At 39.0% G+C, this 22,593-nt stretch overlaps 1 protein-coding gene across 4 annotated transcripts in view; it reads right to left on the bottom strand.

Moving 5' to 3' along the window:
• Window positions 1–22,593, bottom strand: part of EFHC2 (EF-hand domain containing 2) — a 179,716-nt gene that overhangs the window by 111,878 nt on the left and 45,245 nt on the right. For all 4 annotated transcript variants that reach the window (XM_046672652.1, XM_046672650.1, XM_046672651.1 and 1 more), the window contains exon 3: window positions 6,689–6,839. In XM_046672652.1, the coding sequence (XP_046528608.1) occupies window positions 6,689–6,839 (151 nt within the window). The remainder of the gene's footprint in view (window positions 1–6,688; window positions 6,840–22,593) is intronic.

Genomic DNA, 22,593 nt, shown 5'->3' with positions numbered 1-22,593 from the left:
CATCCAAGTCTAGAGATAGGTACTTCTTAGGTAAATGAATATACAACTGGAATTGCCACTTGTCACCATGTTTACTAAGTTTGTATCCTAAAAATACTAAGACCCTTCACTGTCATCAGACGAGAAATAGTATCTTTCTTTCCCCCCTTTTGTGTTCACTATTATCCCTTCACTAAAGTGACTATTCCATTTTTATTTTTATAAAATGTCACTTTTAGAGTTTTTGTTTCATAACTTTTTTATATAGATAGCCTGACCTCTGTCTTGTAGCAAACGAATTAAAAATTCCACATCTCTGATCATCATAACAACAATCGCATGCATCTCCCCCTGGCCTTTGAATGAGCCCCAAACGATAGCATGTTAGGTGCTCTAATGTCCTCGTGCATTACTGCCTTCTTGCCTAGTTCTTCTTACACATTCTATGATCTGCTCCCAAATACCTCCCACTCCTCACCCCCCCACTACCCCACCTCTGTATCTCATGCTGTTCCTTTTGACTAATGTGTCTTCCTCTTCCATCTTTATCTGGAGAAGCTTTTGAGGCACTACTCAAATGCCTTCTTCTCTAGTGGCTATTGGCTTTTCCTCCTCTGATCCCCAAAAGTACCTGGTACCACTTATGATCCCGGCATTGTGTTATGAACATTGTCCATCATTTTTCCTTTCCCTTTTTCCTCCCTGCCTTCCTTCCTTCCTTCAACAAATATTTATTGAGCAGCCACATGGACCAAGCACCTATCTTCATGGACCAGTGACTTACCTCCACTCTTAAATTCTACTCTGCCCTATTCAATGACAACTGCCCCCCACAAAGGTCCACCCTTTGGGGTTGCCAAATTTAGCAAATTGAAATATAGGATGCCTAGTTAAATTTGAATTCCAGATAAACAATGAATAATTTTTAGTATAAGTACGTCCCATGAACTATTTGGGTCATAGTTATACTAAAAACTTCATTACTTATCTTAAATTCGAATTTAACTGGGCATTTTGTATTTTAACTGGCAATCATACTACCACCACTCCTCTACTTTATGGGGCACAGTACTTAGATATAGTATATGCCCAATATGAATGAATGACATATAAATGACCTCTATTTCGTGATTACATTTGCTTGCTTAAGGTAGATTATCTTAGAATATAAAAAATATACATAAAAAATACTACCTGTTGAGGGGCCAAAACAAATCACTAGGGGAGATCAGTGTTCCTAATGAAGGATGCACTAAGAACCAAGTGGAAGCCAGTTCTTGACCCCAGGACTACAGAATCAGAAATTGTTTAAAAAAAAAAAACTTTCAAGGATCCTAAAATCATGGAGTATGTATCCTAGGGGAAGAGACAGATAATAAACAGATAAGCAAACAAATACATAATTTTTAAAAAGAAAAGAAATTCTTTGAGGGGGCCAGGAAATTCTGATGATCACTCTCAATTGAGAACAACTGGTATAGACCTTATAGAAAATCATGGCATGTTTCTAACTGTCATCCTTTCTTTAGCATAGATTAGTCTGGCTTGGTAGTATTTAACAAACAATTATTCTGTTCGACAATTGAAGGTAAAACTACTGGGATTAACCTCTGACATTCTTGGCTTGGTGTAACGTTATTTTAACTACATTCCCACAGAACAGTAACCAATTCTATAAATATAACACATCTAACCAAAAAGAGAGTGATGTTCTGGCAAGAAATGAAAGCAAGCCTTGAAGTACGACAGTGACTTGACTTATAGCACACATATATCTCTCTGCCAACAAGGATTTGTGAACTTTAAAAATACGTTGTTATGATTAGAAGCTGTATGTAACTAAATGCCTATTTTGGCATCAAGCTTTGGGATGCCTCTTTTGTTTCTGGCTTATTCCAAACTCTCACTTCTCTAAAAATAAGTTACATGATAGGAGAGGCAACTAAAAGGGAGGCTAATTCATCCAGGTGCGCTAATTTCTGAATGGGCAGCTCCACGAAACAAACAGGTGCATCTGACCTTCCAGTTCATCTGGAAAATATCAAAACCCTGCGGAAGTGACAGGAACAGCATCAGTGCGCAGCACCTAAATGTAACCCCCAGCCCCTTCCCAGGGCCCACAGGTACATGAAAAGTAGTCCCAAGCCACTCAAGACACAACTGAAAGAGACACCTACCCTGTCCCACCAAGATCTGAGCCACTGGCTCGTTAAGTTTGTTTTCTTTTTCCCAATCATTTAGTTTAGGAAAGCTTGAAGAAGGCATTTAATGATTTTCCAAAGTATCCTCTGTTCAAACACACCTTCCTTAACAAGAATCATCATATTAAATACTTCAAGAGACACTGGTTTCTTGCTAAACAAAGCTTGATGATAGAGTGGTTATTCGTGTTTGTCTTCCACAGGACTTGCTATAGCCCACAGCTACTTCCACTCTGCTCACAAATTCAGTCTCATTACAGATTGTGATTATCGTGTATTCTGGCCATATCACGTGAGCTGTGTGTTCGCTCAGGGAAATGTCCTGATCAGAGTGAGCCAATCAGAAATTCTGAAATTTTCAAGAGATTTTTTTTAAAATTGTCTTTTACTCAGGTTTTTTTCCCCAAGTCTTTATGAATAACGTTCACTCCTACCTACATAAAAATTATTTTCAAGTAAATCATTATGACTTTCTTCAGTTTGCCTCTGGAATCTGTCTATGTGAGATTTGAAACCAAGAGGCTGAGAGAATTGAAAAGTCTTAATGTAAGCCTTTCCAAGATCCTCATAGCTGCTGCGTTTCATTTTTCTTCTTGGATAGTTTAATAAAACTAAGATTCACTGGAGAGGGGCCAGTGAGCTACAGGAATATCAGCTTTCACTTAAAAAGTAATAATAATAAGGACAATGCAAGTCACTAATGCAGGTTTGGGGTGTCCTATGACCTCCAGTCCACCATTTGTGTAAATTTGGTGTCCTGTGGGGAAAGTAAAAAAAATAAGCAAAGTTTAGTTAGGGAATATCAGAGTAAAGCACTTAACTGAAAACTTATAAGAAACTATTTCTTGCTAAAGTAATACTGTCACTTATCTAAACAAACACATTTAGGTAAAACAGATGTTCATAGAAATTAAAAGTTGTAAATTTTCTTTCTCTTCTGAAGTAACTGTCCAAACATTTTCTCATCCATTCTTGTCAATCTTTAAAAACTGCCTTATATGTTTAAAATGATCCTAAAGAGTCTAAAGATCTCTTGTCCCTTTACAAAATAAAATGTCACACTTCCAACCTTAAAAATCTGTGAAAACCTTTTTCAAAATATCAAGGCATTTCTATATTTCCTGAAAGATTTACCATTAAGCCATAAGTCCTCCAAACAAAAAGACCATGGAGTGGATAGTGTGTCAGAGCACAAAGAATAATGAGGATAGCTCATATTGTGTCTTCATACCAATCCTTACCTTCTCCCTCCACTAGTAAAACCAAGTACAGACACTAAATCGAATTTTCTTCCTCTTTCTACCACCTCAACAACGGCTGTCTTCCAACATGGTATAATAAGCCTGATTCTGTTCATGATCTTGGCAGCCATGATTCCCAATCCACATCTCTAGTCTTGACTTTTTTCCTGAAAACACACCCCAAGGTTCCACCTGCCTGGTGAGTATCACCATACAGATGTCCCAACCCACCTTCAAAGGCCTCATGACCCAAACAAACATACTCCAGTTCCAACCGCAATGCTGCTGCTCCCTGCTCCGTGTTCTTGGATTTTAATAAGGTATCACCATCCTCTCAACCACAGAGTGAGCTCTGAGACAACCGGTTAAGATTCAGATGGAGCAAATTACCTCTCTAAGCCGGTTTCCTTTTCTATAAAAGCTGACGATGACCTACTTTAGATGACTGTTGGGGGATTAAATGAGATAATGATAAAGTAGGCACCTGATCATTAGATATTCCCCTTCCTCACTCTCTATATTTAATCGCTGGTCAAGGCCTATCAACTCTGCCAACCAAATGCCTCTAAAATCTTCCTACCATCATTGTCCTGGTTTGGACACTCAGCATTCCCAGCCTGAACGATTGCAAGCTCTTGGATGGTCACCTTGCTCCCTTTACTCTCCAATCTGCCTGCCTATAAGCTCCATCAGATAGGAGTATAACGTGTCTTATTCATTTTGTCTATTTTCCCAAAACCCAGCACAATGCCTGGCACAGAGTCAGCATTCAACAAACACTTCTTGGCAATGCTGACTGGCTCCAAATTCATCATCCAGACACAATGAAGCCATGCTCTAAGAAAAACCTCAATCCCACGAGCACTGAAGGAAGTCCTTTGCATACTGACTCATCACAACCTTACTCTCAGAGGCCCATGGTCCCAAAATCCCTGTTTATCCCCCTAGAACCCCACTGTGGTATTACTAATATAGCAGCATTGGGCCAAGATAAGTAGTTAGTAAGCAAAAAAGTCCATTCCACATAGCCAGAAAATCATAAGATGTGTGTTAAATAACAATAAGTAAATAGTAAGTAGAGCACATATGTTAAACATAGAAAGAAAGAGATGGAAAGACCAAGAGATGACTAATTTTCAGTAGCTATTAAATATCCATGAGACACCTGGGCTCTAAATATTCATGATACACTAAATATACAAGAGGCAGTAAATATTCATGAGTACTCAATATTCATGAGGCCTTGATTCGGCCACTCATTCATTGGTGACACCCATTCTGGCCCCATGTGTCCTTTGCCCAAGAAACACAAACAAACCCATGACTATTCAGCAGGCTTACTGGCAAGCTACAGCTGTGGCCAGGCCCACTTGTCCCTGCACTCTCCAACAGAGTAAGTGTGTTCCACTAGCCTGAAATCCCTTCTGTCTGTGGTCCTCCTTGCCTGAACTTCAACTCTGGTCGCCAAACCACACTATTAGCAGGAAAGGCTGCTATTCTTTCAGCAGAGAGAGACAGGGTCATTCCCCGTCCCAGGATTCAGGCAAGTGGTCCTTCTACCCACTCATACCATGTCCTATGTGTGTGAACCTATCCCATCGCTTTCCCCTTGCTTCCCACTGTGTGTTTTAAATTGTTTTAATGCATTGTGTGATTTATGCATTTTAATATGGTTCATGAGACTTCTGTTCTATGGCCTCTGGGAAAGCCTGCATGCATGCTTCTTGGAGGTCAACACTGCATCAAGGTAATACCCACCCGACACTCTGGCTGCTGTGTAGAGAAGAGATTGTAGGAGGAGCAGAGACCTATTAGGCAGCTATTCCATTCCTCTACTAAAGAAACAAGGGTAGCTTGGGTTAGGATGGTAGCAAAGGGGATAGAAAGACATGGACAGATTCAGGATATGTTTTGCTAGAAGAATGAAGAACAAGGATGGTGGGTGTGAACAAACAGGGAAAGTAAAAGGCGTCGAGACTGCAGTCAGAGAAGGCAATTTCAGAGCCTGAAATATTAGAGATGGCAATACTCCAAAAGACAAAGAGACAACAACGTACCTAAGAATCACAGCTCCTCATGGATCAAAGGGGCCTTGGAAGGTCATCTACACCAACCAGCAAACAAATACATGACTCCCCTCCACACCTCTACTAAGACATGCCTCCAGGGCCATCCATCTATACCAATGACCAAACAAATATATGACTCCTCTTACTTTCACCCCTATACCTGACCCTGACCCCCATGCTCATCCAGAGCCATCCACTACAACTTCCAGCAGCTCTCTGCTAGAAAATCATTCTTCTTACTGACCTGAATTCTGACCCCCCCCTAGGTCCTGTCCTTGAGGATACAGAAAATTAGGTCATGCCTCCTCCACATGACAGTCCTTTAGATTCCTAAAGACATTTATCAGGCTCACCTGAGCCTTCCCTTTACAGACAAATATCCCTTTTCACCATTCTGCCTTACACATGACAAATTTTCAGTCCTTTCACCATCCTGATTGCTGTCCCCTGAAGGCATCCAGAACTCAGCACTGTCCCAAGTCAAAGACTCATACAAAAACAGGAGAAATCAGTCACCTCCCTTGATCTCTGCCATATTTCTAATAATGCAACCTAGGATTAGCTTCCCTGGTGGTCACATCAGAGTTAATTCTTGTCTGGCTAAAGTGGAGTATGGATAAAGATGACTGGCATACGTGAGGTGAAGACACAATGATCCTCTGTTGAAGTACCGTTAAAGTCTGTAGTTAACAGGTATGAGGATGAGAAGAGGGTGGCTGAAGCAAATGGCAGTGAATTCAAGAAAGAAGAGAGAATACCAATCTGGAAGTGGCAGTGAAGAACAGTTTTCTGTCTTCCCATGAGGGTGTTGTGAAGGAAGTGATGTGGTCATAGCAAAAGACCAAAGAGTTTGAAGAAAAAAGTCAAAGACACAGGGGAGTTTGCTCATACTAGAGCAGCACCTGAAAGGATACCAGTTGAAACAGCTTCCTTAAGCTTAGGTACCATGTTGTATGATTAATACATATGTAGAACACCATAGAAGAGTGACAGGAATGGCCAATGTTGAGGTATTGGCATGTAGAAAGCTGATAAGTCACCATCAATAATTACAAGCTAATAGTATGTTTATATTGACCACCACCACCAAGTGAGATACCTAAGCAGTAGCATGGGGTCTTTTAGAAAGCTAGAGAAAGACAGTAGATAAAGACAGGAGCTAGAAGTGAAAGAATCATAACTCTGTTTAAAAAGATACCTTGAGGCAGTCCACTATTTCTCACCCCTGGTTCATTTACTTGAATTGTGTCATCTTCAAGGTAGAAGTAGATTTTATAGCGTCTTATTCTATAGTTTTCTTGACTTTTTTCAGGCACTTCATCTTCTAAATAGGCATCAAAAGATAATACCTGTTGGAATCATAATTAGAAACAAAGAAATGAAAAAAAATCAGCAAACTTAAAATAAAGATACTGCCTATATATTTTTTGTTAATGTAAAGAAAAAAGTTGGGAAGATTTTTGCAAGAAGACATCCCCACATCAGCTATGAGAATGGATATATGATCTAGATTACAGTATATAAAGATTATTTTATATTTTCATCACCATCTGGTTAGAATGAGAAAATGATATTCAAGCAATAAATCCATCATTCAGCTCTACCTTAAATCGAACTAGCATCTGTCTTTGGAATTTCACAGTGGGATTCTATATGTATGTGTTACAGAAGACAAAACATTCTTTCCCACAAGATGAATATAAGTTTTGCCATTTTTTCCCCATTAAAAACAACACAAAGCTACCTTGGTTCTAGAATAAAATTATCCTGACTTCTAGTCCTGCTGATTGCTTGCCTTGAGGCAATTCAAACAGGCAGATCTGAAATTCTTCCACTGCACTGGAGACTCCACCATACACTTCTTCAGGACCCTCAAAAAGCCTAACTCAATGCTAGACCTAGTCTCACTGTGTGTTTTGGGGGAGGGGGGAAGTGGACGTTAATAGGAGAGGTGGATTCTAAAGTAGTTACAGTAAAAATCAGAGATAGTAAAAAATACCCTTGAAAATTCCTTAACCCCTTTAGAAAACTGTGCCTCTCAGTAAGTTCAACATAGTCCATTTTTCTACCACGTTGAAGCAGAAGACTGACTACCTCTTCAATTGAAGACCAGCTGAAAGAGCTTCCTTAGGCTTAGGTACCATGTCGTATGAATAATACATATCTTTAACCATCGGAATTACTCTCAACACGGCGACCTGCTCACACAATGAGAAAGACATGGTAATTGAGGGAACAGCAGATTCAGGCTACCATTTCAAGCTTGACCAGGGGCACGGATTCCTTTAGAGCTCCATTTTAATATTCCCTTTGCTCTCATTTTTGATCAATTTTTATAATTAAAGTTGCAAGAGTTAATTGTACATATGATGTAATACCAGGGTAATTCAACATGGACAATATAATATATATGAGTGAGTCTGTTAGGTGTAACCTACCCTCTAGGAGTGGTCAGTTATCCTAATTAGGAATACACACTCTGGGAGTGTTTAGCAAATTTCTATCAGAAGCCTACACTTCAGAAGTAGCTGGAAAAATGCTTCAGTAATTTATCTCTGATCAACATAAGCAGCTTTGTTAATTACCATAAAGGATGTTAGAAATGCGTTTTAGTTAATGAAATTATTGTATTCAACATGAATCGATCAGTTAACAGATACTGACCAGGCATTTTCTTTACCAGAACAGGTTCTAAGAATCTAGTAAGCCCAGAGATCTACACCCTTCACAATGGCACCTTTGGCTTCATTCCAAAATGGTCCTATGTTCAGCTGCTCGAATTTCTGGTGAAATCACCTGGCCTGATCCCAGCTAGAAAGTTAGCTAAACCTACTACTAGAATGTTGTCATATTTGTGTTGAGTGAACATTTCCAGTAAAATGCTGTCAGATAGGTACAGGGTTTCCTTCTGAAGTGATGAAAATGTCTTCAAACTAGATAGAGGTGATGGTTATACAACATTGTGAATGTACTAGATGCCACTGAATTGCACACTTTAAAATGGCTAACGGTTAATTTTATGTGATGTAAATTTTACCTCAGTCGAAAAAAGATGTGGGACACTGAATTGTGTTGGACGCACTAAAATGGTGAATTTTATGTTATATGAATTATACCTCAATTTAAAAAGTAGGGGGGAAGAAAGATATTGTTGGAACACCTAAAAAGACAAGAGAGCTGGAGTGTCATCGAGCTTTCAGTAAAGGTAGCGTGGGGAGGGCTGAATACGCCACCTCAGAATGTGCCACTTTGGCACGTGGATTATTTTGAGCTGAAAACAATCAGAGCCCAGCAGACTCAGGAAGAACTTTTTACCTTCCCCTTCACTGCCTAAAAGAATTTAGATAGGAGGCCTTTGCCAGGAAGAGAGCTATTACCAGAGAAAACTTTTTATATCAGAAAGACTTATCTACATGGCATGACAAACATTTGTTTACCAAACATTTGCTCTTCTCATCTTCCTATGAATTGTCTTCCTCCCCTTTGAAGCCCCAGACGCCTACCCACTTCTCCTTAGCTCTGGATGGTATATAAACCTCAATTACCTGACTGCCAGGGTGTCTCATATTTTTATGGGGCTCCCGTACGTACAAAGTGTGTTTTTCTCCTGTCAATCTGTCTTACGTCATTTAGATGAGCCAAAGAATCTAGAAGGGAAAAGTTTCCCACTCCTACAATAGTATTCAATCTGAAACATGTTTTTTCTTCGTAATTGGGTCGGGAAGTATGGAGAAAATTTTCATAGCTCTCACCTACCTCTATGTATTAAATGCTATTGGTATAAACTTGTGAATGACCAAACTGGAATATCAGTTGACAACACTGTCATGTATGTAATCATTAAATATTTATCAATCAAATGATGCATTAAAAGAGAATAAAGGATGTTAGATGGACATAAAGAGACAAAGAAAGATATTATTTTAGGTTGGGCTTCAATATTTCTAGAAGAGGGACAGACTGATATTTCATGTTTTGGTCACCTGAGAATACAGGGTTGCCAAACTCCAGCATGAAAGCTCACAAGTCAGAGTGGTCGAGATGGAAAGATAGAAAAGGAAGAGGGAGAGGAAATTGTAAAATGCAGCAAAGTAGAAAGCGAGGGAAGAGACACCAAATAAAGTGATCTCACAAAGATAAAAGACCTAATTGCAACGTAACGTGATGTACCAGAAAAGCCAGAGAGAAGGAACTAAAATAAAAATTGCTAGAAATGAAAATTTATGGAAACATAATTATGATTCAAGGTTTCATCATAATTTATGATGTCAAGCATAGCCTAGATAAACAAGGTCCTAGAGGGTATAATTGTCTGTAATTTTCTTGAAAATGGAACGTAAATGTCATTTGGCAGGACATGTGATCTTCAGTTCCCCACAGGCCTCCGCAAGCCCTACTGTATCATATGAGGTTACCTGTCAGATCCCCAAGGCATCTGGATTTTTATCCTAGCCTAGAGGATATAAAATATGAAGTCAATTAGTTTTAAATAATAGATATGTGATATTTCCTCATTATAAAGGAAAAATTTTAAATGTTAGTATTTCTCAAATCAGGATCTTCTTGCAATTAAAGCCAAAAGAAACCCAAAGCAGTCAGGAGTAACTTGATGTAAGGTGTAAATTTAGCCTTATGGGGAGGGATTTAATCCTATTTTCATGTCAATTGAGTTATCTGCTTTGCATTGCATATCCCAAATAGGTGGATTTTAACATGAATTTGGATTCCTAATTTTCACTTAAAATGTTTTCAAAATGATTACTGTCTGATGTAGCATTGACACAAAAAATAATTATGTGTAGAAAATTGTCTATTGCAGGCTAGGCAATGCAACCCTAAGGGAAAAGCAAAAGCCTAATCTCTCAGAATAAACCAGAATTTTTAAAGATGGTGAGTTTGGTGTGACCAACGCATGAATCATAAAGACTATTACTCAGGAACCAAACATCTTAGTGTCAAAAACTTACAGCTGAATTTCTAGAGAAGCTGTTAGGAAAGAGAAATGAAACACCAGTAATGTTCAATAAGGCTCAACATTTTAAAAAGAGATCAGCATCACAAATCTAAGCTTAAAATGTTCAGGTTCTATTTGATGAAAAAGGCTCAGACTTAAATTGTGAGGTACTAAAGAAGAAAAGGGAACATAATAGTAAGAACAAATGCATGCTACTATAGGTTGGGTAGTAGTAGTGTTGAGAAAAAAAATTTCCTCTACCCTTCAAAGGTTCCTTTAGCTGGTCTAATAATTAAATTGACATGTGACAGATTAACAGGAGAAAAGAAAATTTAATTTTGCACAAACAGGAACCCCATATACATGATGAGAGGTTCAAAGACAGAAAGGTAAAATGAGGCATATTTGCCATCTTGAGCCAAGGAATAGGAGAAGGGCCTAGGGTTTCAGAAAGGAGAAGAGTGATTCAGAGGATGATAAGAAGAGCAGATGCTCAGTACTTAGAGGTTTGCCCTGCGATACAGAAGGTCACAAAATTTACTTCTGGTGATAACTCATTATGGGGAAGGCCTCCAACTTAAATTCTTTAAGGAGGTGGTAAAAGTTTCTCTTGAGCCTACAGAGTCTCGATTGCCTTCAGCTCAAAATAATCCACATGCCAAAGTGGCACATCTTGGGGAGGCCTGTTCTGAACTTCCTGATAAGTTTCACATTCCAGAAGCTGGATTGGTAGATTGCTCCATCTCAATGAACCAATCTCTTAGTTCTGAGAACAGGTCAGTTCAGTTAAACAGCTCTATCTCATTTCAGGAGGTGGCGATGCAGGTGGGCTCCCACAGTTAGGCCTACAGTGCAAGCAATCAAGTATTTAATAAGAAGAATTTCTATAGAAACAAAAGAAAAACACTGGTTAATGATTGGAGTAAACTATAATCCCACCACATCCACAAACTGAGGAATAAAAACCACATGATCATCTCAATAGATGCAGAGAAAGCATTTGACAAGATCCAACAGCCATTTATGATAAAAACTCTGAACAAAATGGGCATAGAAGGGAACTACCTCAACATAATAAAGGCCATATATGACAAACCCACAGCCAACATCATACTCAATGGGCAAAAACTGAACGCCATCCCCCTGAAAACAGGAACGAGACAAGGATGCCCTCTATCACCACTCTTATTTAACATAGTACAGGAGGTCCTGGCCAGAGCAATCAGGCAAGAAAAAGGAATAAAAGGAATCCAAATAGGGAGGGAAGAAGTGAAACTCTCGCTGTTTGCAGAGGACATGATCTTATATATAGAAAACCCCAAAGAATCCATTGGAAAATTCTTAGAAGTAATCAACAACTACAGCAAAGTTGCAGGGTATAAAATCAATTTGCATAAATCAGTACCATTTCTATATTCTAATAACGAACTAACAGAAAAAGAACTCAAGAACACAATACCATTCACAATCGCAACAAAAAGAATAAAATACCTTTGGGTAAATTTAACTAAGGAAGCGAAGGACCTATATAATGAAAATTACAGGCCTTTCTGAGAGAATTGGATGATGACATAAGGAGATGGAAAGATATTCCATGTACATGGATTGGAAGAATAAACACAGTTAAAATGTCCGTTCTACCTAAAGCAATCTACAGATTCAATGCTATCCCAATCAGAATCCCAATGACATTCTTTACAGAATTAGAACAAAGAATCCTAAAATTTATATGGGGCAACAAAAGACCCCGAATTGTTAGAGCAATCCTGAGAAAAAAGAACAAAACGGGAGGCATCACAATCCCTAACTTCAAAACATACTACAAAGCTACAGTAATCAAAACAGCATGGTACTGGTACAAAAACAGGTGCACAGATCAATGGAACAGAATTGAAAGCCCAGAAATAAAACCACACATCTATGGACAGCTTATCTTCGACAAAGGAGCTGAGGGCATACAATGGAGAAAAGAAAGTCTCTTCAACAAATGGTGCTGGGAAAACTGGAAAGCCACATGTAAAAGAATAAAAATTGACCATTCTTTTTCACCATTCACCAAAATAAACTCAAAGTGGATCAAAGACCTAAAGCTGAGACCTGAAACCATAAGGCTTCTAGAAGAAAATGTAGGCAGTACACTCTTTGACATCAGTATTAAAAGGATCTTTTCAGACACCATGTCTTCTCAGAGAAGGGAAACAATGGAAAGAATAAACAAACGGGACTTCATCAGACTAAAGAGCTTCTTCAAGGCAAATGAAAACAGGATTGAAACAAAAAAACAACCCACTAACTGGGAAAAAATATTTGCAAGTCACATATCTGGCAAAGGCCTCATATCCGTAAGATATAAAGAACTCTCACAACTCAACAACAAAAAAATCAAACAACCTGATCAAAAAATGGGCTGAAGACATGAACAGACATTTCTCCAAAGAAGATATACGGATGGCCAATAGGCACATGAAAAGATGCTCATCATTGCTGATCATCAGGGAAATGCAAATCAAAACTACACTAAGATATCACCTTACACCCATTAGAATGACAAAAATATCTAAATCTAATAGTAACAAATGTTGGAGAGATTGTGGAGAAAAAGGAACCCTCATACACTGCTGGTGGGAATGCAAACTGGTGCAGCCACTATGGAAAACAGTATGGAGATTCCTCAAAAAATTAAAAATAGAACTACCATACGATAGTATGGGTATTCCACTACTGGGTATCTATCCAAAGAGCTTGAAGTCAGCAATTCCAAAAGTCCTATGCACCCCAATGTCCACTGCAGCATTATTTACAATAGCCAAGACATGGAAGCAACCCAAGTGCCCATCAAGGGATGAATGGATAAAGAAGATGTGGTATATATATACAATGGAATACTACTCAGCTGCAAAACAGAACAAAATCATTCCATTTGCAATAACGTGGATGGACCTTGAGGGAATTATGTTAAGTGAAATAAGCCAGTTAGAGAAGGATAATCTCTGTATGACTCCACTCATATGAGGAATTTAAAATATGGACAAAGAGAACAGATTAGTGGATACCAGGGGAAAGGTGGGGTGGGGGGTGGGCACAAAGGGTGAAGTGGTGCACCTACAACACGAATGACAAACATTAATGTACAACTGAAATTTCACAAGATTATAACCTATCATTAACTCAATAAAAAAAACAGTAACTGTAAATGATAAAAGACTTAAAAATGGCAATGGTTAAAGATCTGATTAGAGTTCATTACAATGCAACTGACAAAGAAATTTGCTTATTTCTGTGACATAACATTTTAAGATAATAACTGGAACTATGACTAACAACATTATATCAGGACATATCAGAATTTTAGGAATTTTATACAATTTTTAGAACATTTATAACACATATCCACACAAATATAAAATAATAATGTTTAGCATCACTCCCTATTTGACAATACTTCCTATGTGATTTAACATATCAAATAAGCCTAATTTGCTTAACTTTTTTTTTTTTTACAAGGTGAGAGTCAAATCCTTTAAGATTTTCCAGTGACCCTCTGGGAAATTTCAAAGTTAGTTTTAGGTCAAAAAGATTCCATTTTAGAATTTGATTTTAGGAAGTCGTCAAAATGTAAAAACATTTGAACATCTGACTAAATAGGATCACAGATCATTATGAAATAACACTTAATTATCCATTTAGCCAAAGTGACAATGAAAGATATCAAAGGCAAATATAGAAACTGAGCAACACTTAGCTCTTAATATTGAGAAGACCAGGTTTACTTAAGTAATCAAAGACCTGATGATGGAGATAACACGAAGCACAGAAATTATTTGAATAAAATTCAACATCTTTTCTTTCTAGGTAGATTACTTTAAAAAGGTAAAGAAAAATCTTTTACACTCTGCTAACAAAAGCAGACCAAAGTCCAAGAAAACTTTGTATGGTCACGCATTCAGTCAGACCAGTGGCTTCCCATCTTATTTTCTGCTTTTTGAAACAGATCTTTCAATGAAGCTATTTTTGAATTTTGAAACCTTGTGAAGCCTTCTGCATACCCATTAAAATAGGTATCCCATTCCGTTTGTTTGATTTGGGAACTCTTAAGTTCACTTCTTAAATGATCTTATCTAATTGTAATGTTCCTCATAATTACTATGATAATTTTAAGTTATAATTTCCCTGAGGGCTGGTAGCAGTTTGGCAGGACCCTACCTGCAAATGGAGCTTAACCTACGTTTTCTGTCCAGCCATATCTAGCTGCAAATGGAGTGCAACCCACATTTCTGTTCAACTATATTTTGAAGCCCCCAACCCAATGGTTACCAAGCAAAGTTTTTAGGACAGAAAACAAGCCTAGTAAGATTTTGCAATTTTTTTTAGCTATTTATAGCTTCCAGGATTGTAGTTCTTAGACATTTAAGACTTTTTTATTTGCCCAATTTCCAAACAGTTCCTCTCTCTCTTTTTTTCTTTTTTTCCTTAAGTGCAAAGCAATTGTACTTCCAGCATCCTGATTTTTTACAATATCTGCAAATGTCTGAAGGCAAATAGGAAGGAGTCTGAGTGGACTTTGGTATTTTTTCCAAGTCTAATTTCTGTTCTTCCATCTTATTAAGGGAGTCCATAAGGCTAGCCATTATACCAGCAAGACAGTTGTTTATCAAGAGAGCTCTCTAAAAATTTTTTTCTTTCTTTTAAATATAGCCAATTCAAAGGATCCATCATCTGTCAATTGACAAGTAAGATCTTATATTAATCTCAATAGCAACTCAAACCAATGAACCTTTTTGTAGAAAGATTCAGAGGTAACTTTCCAGGCTTAGACTCTCAAAGATAGTCTAAGGAAGTAAAGTCCTTTGTTGAAAGCAATGAAGGTTGAGATAACAAAGGCCCCTTATGTACTAGGACCCCTCTCTCCTCAGAGGAGAGCTGGCACGGCTGGTACAAAGAGATTCTCGGTACCCCAGTCTATTCAACTGGCTACCAGGTGTACCCCAATAAGTGCACCTTCCAGATGGCAGAGACCACAGAGAATATTCTCTCTGGCCAAAAAGCCAAGCTCTCACAACACAGAACGAACCAGAGACAAAAAAAAATGACCATCTCTGGGAAAATGATGAGTACTCATACCACATAACCAGAGTTGCTAAGCCCAAGGAACTAGCTCCACAAATGTTTTCTCCTGCTAATCTAAATTTAGAAAAGGAAAAAAAGTAGTCTCACCACTCTGCTTCCACCAAACTCTGCAGGTGGAGATCAGGGAGTCTGACATAAGAATTCTCACCTTTTGCCATCTCTTGTCAGAGGCCCCAGGATCTTTCTACTGGGGCAGCTTTGGGGTGAGCAGTGCCCAGCCAGTGAGGTCTCCTGGCCAGCTCACTAAAACTGTTGGTGAGAAAAAATTTTCCTCTACCCTTCAAAGCTTCTTTTGGCTGGTCTAATAATTAAATTGATGTAAAACAGATTAACAGGAGAAAATAAAAATTTAATTTTGTACATACCCCACATACATGAGAGGTTCAAAGACAGAAAGGTAAAATGAGGTATATATGCCATCTTGAGCCAAGGAATGGGATAGGGGCCTGGGGCTTGAGAGAGGAGGAGGGTAATTCACAAGATGATAAGAAGAACAGATGTTCAATAATTAGAGGTTTGCTCTGACATACAGATGGGTCACAAAATTTATTTCTAGTAATAACTCTTATTATGGACAAGGCCTCCAATTAAAATTCTTTAAAGGAGAGGTACAAGTTTCTCTTGAGCCCAGAGGGTCTCGACTGGCATCAGCTCAAAATAATCCACATGCCAAAGTGGCACATCTTGGAGAGGCCTGTTCTGAACCCCTTTAGCAGACAATAAAAATTTGTGTGCATTTTAAGCAGTGCTGTTGATTCTTCCTGAAAAAAACTGTTATTTTCAATGGTCTCTCTTATGATTATGGAGTCTTAGAATAAGGGAAATAAACCATAATAAATTTTGTACAGCATAGAGAGGATGGCTACTTTATATATATGACAATGGTATAGTTACAGAAATTTCTCATCTGTGAAGAGCAGCAGAATATGACACCCCAAAATATGTCTCTTTGGCATAAGAATTATCTTGAGCTGATTACTTTTAAGAAACTGCAGACACAGGAGAAGCTGTAAAATCCAAGTAAAACTTACCCTTTTGTAAGCGACATTTACATTTATAAGGGAAATCACCATTTGTAAGGATATCTCCCTCCCTGTACCAGGAACAGGAGGATGACTAAATCTGTAAAAGTTTTTACCAATGGAGAAGGCATGGACTTAAATCTGGATAACAACCTTACCCTTGTTTACTGTGCTTTGCCTGACAGCTTCCCATAACTGGCTCCAGCACCCCCCCCCCCGCCCCCGCCACCCCAGTACCCTACTCCCAATATCTTTTGTCTTTAGCTGGAGACAGTATTTAAGGTGGTGGCTTGGGCCATTTCAGAGAGTTACTCAGTTTTTCTGGGTATCTCCCATGTACACAGGAGGTACACATGTTATTAAACTTCTGTTTGCTTTTCTCCTGTTTATCTGCCTTTTATTACAGGGGCTTGGGGGAAGACTTAGCCAGGAACCTACAAAGGGAAAGGGAAAATTATTTTTCTTCACCCACAAAGGCTAATTTACAAAAAATTCTAATAAATTTAAAATACAGAAATTATATAAGTTATAGTCATTGATCACAAAGTAATACAACCAGAAATGTATTATATAACTATACACAAACATTGTCATTCCTAATAATTATTGTGCTGAAAATAAAAATACAAAAAAATAAGTATAGAATCTAATAAACTTTAAAGATGTACAAACCTATAAAATACAGGCAATTCTGTAATCTTGGGTAAATTTCTGGATTTAGATTATTACATAAGAGAATTTAAAGAGAACTAACTCAGTTAAATGTGCTAACTTAGCAATTCTCAGCCTAGCTTCCCATCAGGAAAGTTAAAAAAAAAAAAAAAAAACAGACTCAGGCCTAAACAGATTATATCAGAATCTTGGGGGCAGGTAAGAGGAGCATTAGTTTTTTTAATTTTTAAAAGCCCCCAGGTAATTCTGAAATGCAGTCAGAGTTTTGAATCAGTGAGCGATGGGTTGAACAAAAATTTTTGAAAGTGCAGAAATTTGTCATAAGGAAAACAAGTAAAAAGCAAAAAGGATAAAAGCACAAATAGATAAATTTGAAAGAAAAAAACAACTACAACAAATAAATCCAAAAATTTTTTAATAAAACAAATAAGATTCTAGCAAAGATAATCAAGAAAGAATATAAAATCACAAATGAGAGAGTGCGCAACACAGAGATGTAATAAATTATAAGATATAAATTATCTTATAATAAATGATACAAACTTATATGAAAATAAATTTTAAAACCACAAATAAGTGATTTTTCTGTAAGAATTGTGAATTACCAAAACACAATAAATGAACTAGTACCAAGTAAGAAATGAAAAAATTAGCAAAGAATTGGCCGAACAAAGCCTCTAGCCAGGATGAATTCCTAATAGATTCTTTCAAACTTTCAAGAAAAAGAAAATTACCACATTATATAACTCCCCCAGGATATCAAAAAAGATGGAAAGCCACGGAGGTAAATTCCAATACCTGACAAGCATCCCAGAAAAAAAGTAAACTTATAGGGGCTGGCCCAGTGGCATAGTGGTTAAGTTCGCATGCTCCACTTCAGTGGCTTGGGGTTTGCAGGTTTGGATCCCAGGCACAGACCTAGCACCACTCGTCAAGCCACACTGTGGCAGCATCCCACATAAAAGCGGAAGATTGGCACAGATATTAGCTCAGCGACAATCTTCCTCAAGCAAAACAGAGGAAGATCAGCAACAGATGTTAGCTCAGGGCCAATCTTCCTCACACACACAAAAAAGAAGTAAACTATAAAGTATATGGGTTCAGAACAGGCCTCCCCAAGATGTATCAAATTGGCATGAGGATTATTTTGAGCTAAAGGCAACTGAAACACTGTGGGCTCAAGAGAAACTTCTACCTCTCCCTTAAAGAATTTAAATTAGGGGCCTGGGCCATAATAAGAGTTATTAAAAGAAATAAATTTTTATGACCTATCTGTATAGCAGGGCAAACCTCTAATTACTGAACATCTGCTCCTCTTATCATCCTGTGAATTACTCTCCTCCCCTCTGAAGCCACAGGCCCCTATCCCATTCCTTGGCTCAAGACAGCATATATACCTCATTTTACCTTTCTGTCTTTAAACCTCTCATGTATGTGGAGTCTCTGACTCTCTCATGTATATGGGGTTGGCGTATGTACAAAATTAAATTTTTATTTTCTCCTGTTAATCTGTATTCTTAGACCAGCCAGAAGAACCTAGAAGGGTAGAGGAAAATTTCTTCCTCCCCGACAGGAGCAATAGTCATCACCCTAACTGCACATTAGAATCACCTGTAGAGCTTTTAAAACTCCTAATGCTTGGGCCACATCCACACTCCCTGGACCCCACCCCACCCTCACACACAATGAAATCAGAATCTCTCAAAGGGGGACCAGGCATCAGTGGTTTGTAAGGCTCCCAGGTGATTACAGGGTGCAAGTCCAGGTTGAGAACTATAGCTCCAGGGCAATTTCACTACTTATGATTTACGGAGCACAGATCCTAACTAAAATACAAGCAAACAGAATTCAACAGTCCACAACAGTTATAAGCCACCTACAAAAAGAGTGGCATTTTCCTCACAGATGCAAAGATGTTTCCAAATTAGAAAATAAGAGCAAACATATAATAATCTCATACCATTTCCTACCATATACATTTTAAAATACAAGAGTAATTCCCTAACAAGATTAGAAAGCATCTGCTTTAAAACAACAGCCTAAATATCCAGTATCATACTTAATTAAAGTGTGTGTCTACTACAATCAGAAATAGAACAGAAATGCCCCTACAAACATCATTATTTAATATTGTTTTCAGGAGTTCTGGACAATGTAAGAAGGTATGAAATAAAAATATTACCAAGAAAAAGACAAAAGCGTCATAATAGTCAGATAAAATAACGGCATAGGCAAAACCTGAAAAACTAATAAAAAAAGATTTCAGCATAACCACAACTGAATCAAAAACATTGTTATGTACCAGCAATAACCAGCTGAAAATACAGTGGGAAGAAAAAGTACGTTCACAATAGAATACAAAATTATAAAACACTTAAAATAATTTTAACTAAAACTGCAACCCAGATAAAACTCTAAAAATATTTACTAGAAGATATAGAAGAAATTGACTAGGACAGGTGAAGTATACTCTGGATAAGCAGACCAAAATAACATATTTCAAGTGGATGTTTCATTGGTGTGTTGGAAAGACTTGAAAAAAATAATTGTAAGTCCACCTGACAAAATAAACAGATCAGCCTATTAAAGATAATTATGAAAATTAAAAGTAATGTAGGAGACCTAACTCTCTCAGATTTCATACATTACTGTAATACTTCACTTATTAAAATAGTGCAATATCACAATAATAAAGACCCACTAGTATGTGGAAAAGAACAGATGATCTGAAAATACACTCTCTTACATATAGGAACTTACATGAAAGAGGAGCCACATATCAATAAGCAAAAAAAGTAGTAATTTGGAAAAGCATCAATGTATATCCTACCTAAAATAAATTATAACCCAAAATAAATACCAGATGGAATATTGGCTTAAATATAACAAATCAACACCTTGTACCCTGGAAAAAAATTATATACGTGCCAAAGCCTTGAAAGGGAGGATAACCATTCTAGGCTTCTGAGAAAAGCATGAAAGAAAAACATTAAGATTTGACTACAAAAATAAGTTATAACTTAGTTAGACTAAAATACAAATTGAAAACAATATACTAATAAAAAAGATCTAGGAAATAGGACAAAAGTTTGTTTCATAAAAATGTTTAAAATTACTTTTCTTTTTTTCTGAGGAACATTCGTCCTGAGCCAATCTTCCTCTTTTTGTATTTGGGTCACAGCCACCGCATGGCCACTGACAGGGAAGTGGTGTATGTCCGCACCAGGGAACTGAACCCTGGCTGGCAAAGCACAGCGCACCAAACTTAACCACTAGGCCACTAGGGCTGGCCCCTAAAATTACTTTTTAAAAGACCCTAAAAAAGAAAAAAAGAACTTAAAATTCACGAGAGGGTCAATAAATAAAATGAAAATGTTTGCTCTTAAGAAATTATCAGATTAAGTGCCAATTAAAATAACTGTGAGGCACTGGTTTTGTTTGTTTCTCCTATTAAATGGGCCTAGAAGGATTATTCATCACAGATGGGATTTTAAATTATTACAATTCTTCTGGGGCAATGTGGTGCTATGAGGAGCCATTGTAAAATTCCTATACTTCTCAGGAGCTCTAGTTCTGGATGTGTAGCCCAAAGAAAAAACCAAAGTATGGAGAAACACATCCGTAAAGATGTTCTTTGTAGCACTTTTTTATTATTATGGAAAAAAATTTGAGTGAGGGAACCTACAGAGTTAACAAAAAGAGAAGGGTTTGGTAAATTATGGCCCATCTACGTACTCCATGGAATATTATGAAGGCATTAGTATGATGTTTTTGAAAACTATGCAGCAATAAGGAAAAATACTTGGGACGAGCAGAAACGTCGAGTGAAAAAAACACACAACCGAAAATGGAAATACACTACAATTATAATTATGTTTTCAAAAGCATATATATTTAAACTATCTTTTAAAAGCCATAACTAATGTTTTTTGAAAATGGGAGGAAAAAAGGAACAAAAAGCGGGCGGCGGCAGCTCCGAAGAGGCCTGAATGGGCCGCAACACTGTAGCGCCCTGGGCTCCATGACACCGGCGGGACGGGGCTGCTGGGGGCGGGGAGCACTGACCTGAGGGGGGGCGAAGGGGGGGGTCCGCTGGAGGGCGTGCTTCCGGTGGCAGGGCTGGTGGGTAGGGCGAGCCGCACCCTCCCCCCTCCACTCCGGTGTCCAGTTCGGCCCTGTCCTCCTGCACAGCCTTGGCAGCCAGGCTCTCCAGGCCACGAGCCCAGCTCAGTGGCACCGTGTGTGTGATCCCCAAGGCACCTTGCAGTCCCTTCAAGGCTTTCGACATCTCGGACGGGCTTTGTACTCCAAACCAGACGGAAGAGCTTCATAGTCCTGGAAGTGCTTCGATATCCCCGGAAGAGCTTTGAGATCCTGGAAGAGCTGTGCAAAAACGGAACTGCTTAGTAATCTCTCGGAGGTCGGCCGTGGGCTCGGACGCCAAACCAAGCCTTCGGTACATCTTGGAGCCTTGGGACTTTTCCAAAGCGCTTTGGAATCACAAACTCAGTGGAAGGACTTTGACATCTCTGGAACACTGAGAACTGTGATGGACTGCTGAAAGAAAGAAGAAAGGTCCCTAAGCCCTCGGGGCGGCGCAAGGTCCAGGACCACAGGAGCGGCACTTAGGTAGGGTCCCCCCACAAATGCAGATGCTTCTGGGAGCCCACTGATGTGGCCCCTCCAGCCTGCTAGCTCATAGCTCTGCATCACGTTCGGGAGAGGCCAATGGCCCCAAGCGCCTGAAAGCCCAGACAGGAGGACCTTGTGGTCTTCAAGTCAAGGTTTTCCTGGGACTCATCCAGCCGGGGAAAGCCCTTGTCCTTCTCATCCTCTTCGTCCTCCTCTTCCTTCTTTAACTTGTCCTTGTCCTCTTCATCCTCCTCGTCCTCCTCCCCAACCTTCTCCTCCCCCCTCGTCCGGCCCCCCCCCCCCCCCCCTTGCCCGCCCCCCCCCCTCCGGACCCCTTCCTTCCCCCCGCCTCCTTATGCCCTTCCCCCCTCCTCCTTACGCCCCTCCCCCTTAGCCCTTCCCCTTTCTCCTGCCCCTCCCCCTCCTCCTTCTCCCCTCTTCTTCCCCCCTCCTCCTTCCGCCCATCCTCCCGCCTCCTTCCCCCTCCTCCTTCTGCCCTTCCCCCCTCCGACTTCCCCACTCCCCTCCAGCCATTCCTCAGGCCTAGGTGGGCTTGGGGGGGCTCCAAAGATTGCCTGATTTGGACCACTCAAGGTTCCTTTCGTCTGTGGAATCCTCTCTGCACCATCCCAGCCCTCTGCCAGTCCTCTTCTAGAAGAAATGGTTTCTCTAGAGGATGCCTACAGCTTTGAGGAT

Source organism: Equus quagga, chromosome 10, assembly GCF_021613505.1.
Source record: "Equus quagga isolate Etosha38 chromosome 10, UCLA_HA_Equagga_1.0, whole genome shotgun sequence".
Lineage (NCBI taxonomy): Eukaryota > Metazoa > Chordata > Mammalia > Perissodactyla > Equidae > Equus > Equus quagga.
The sequence above is the reverse complement of the archived record's forward strand: the minus strand, read 5'-3'. Positions and strand labels throughout refer to the sequence as shown.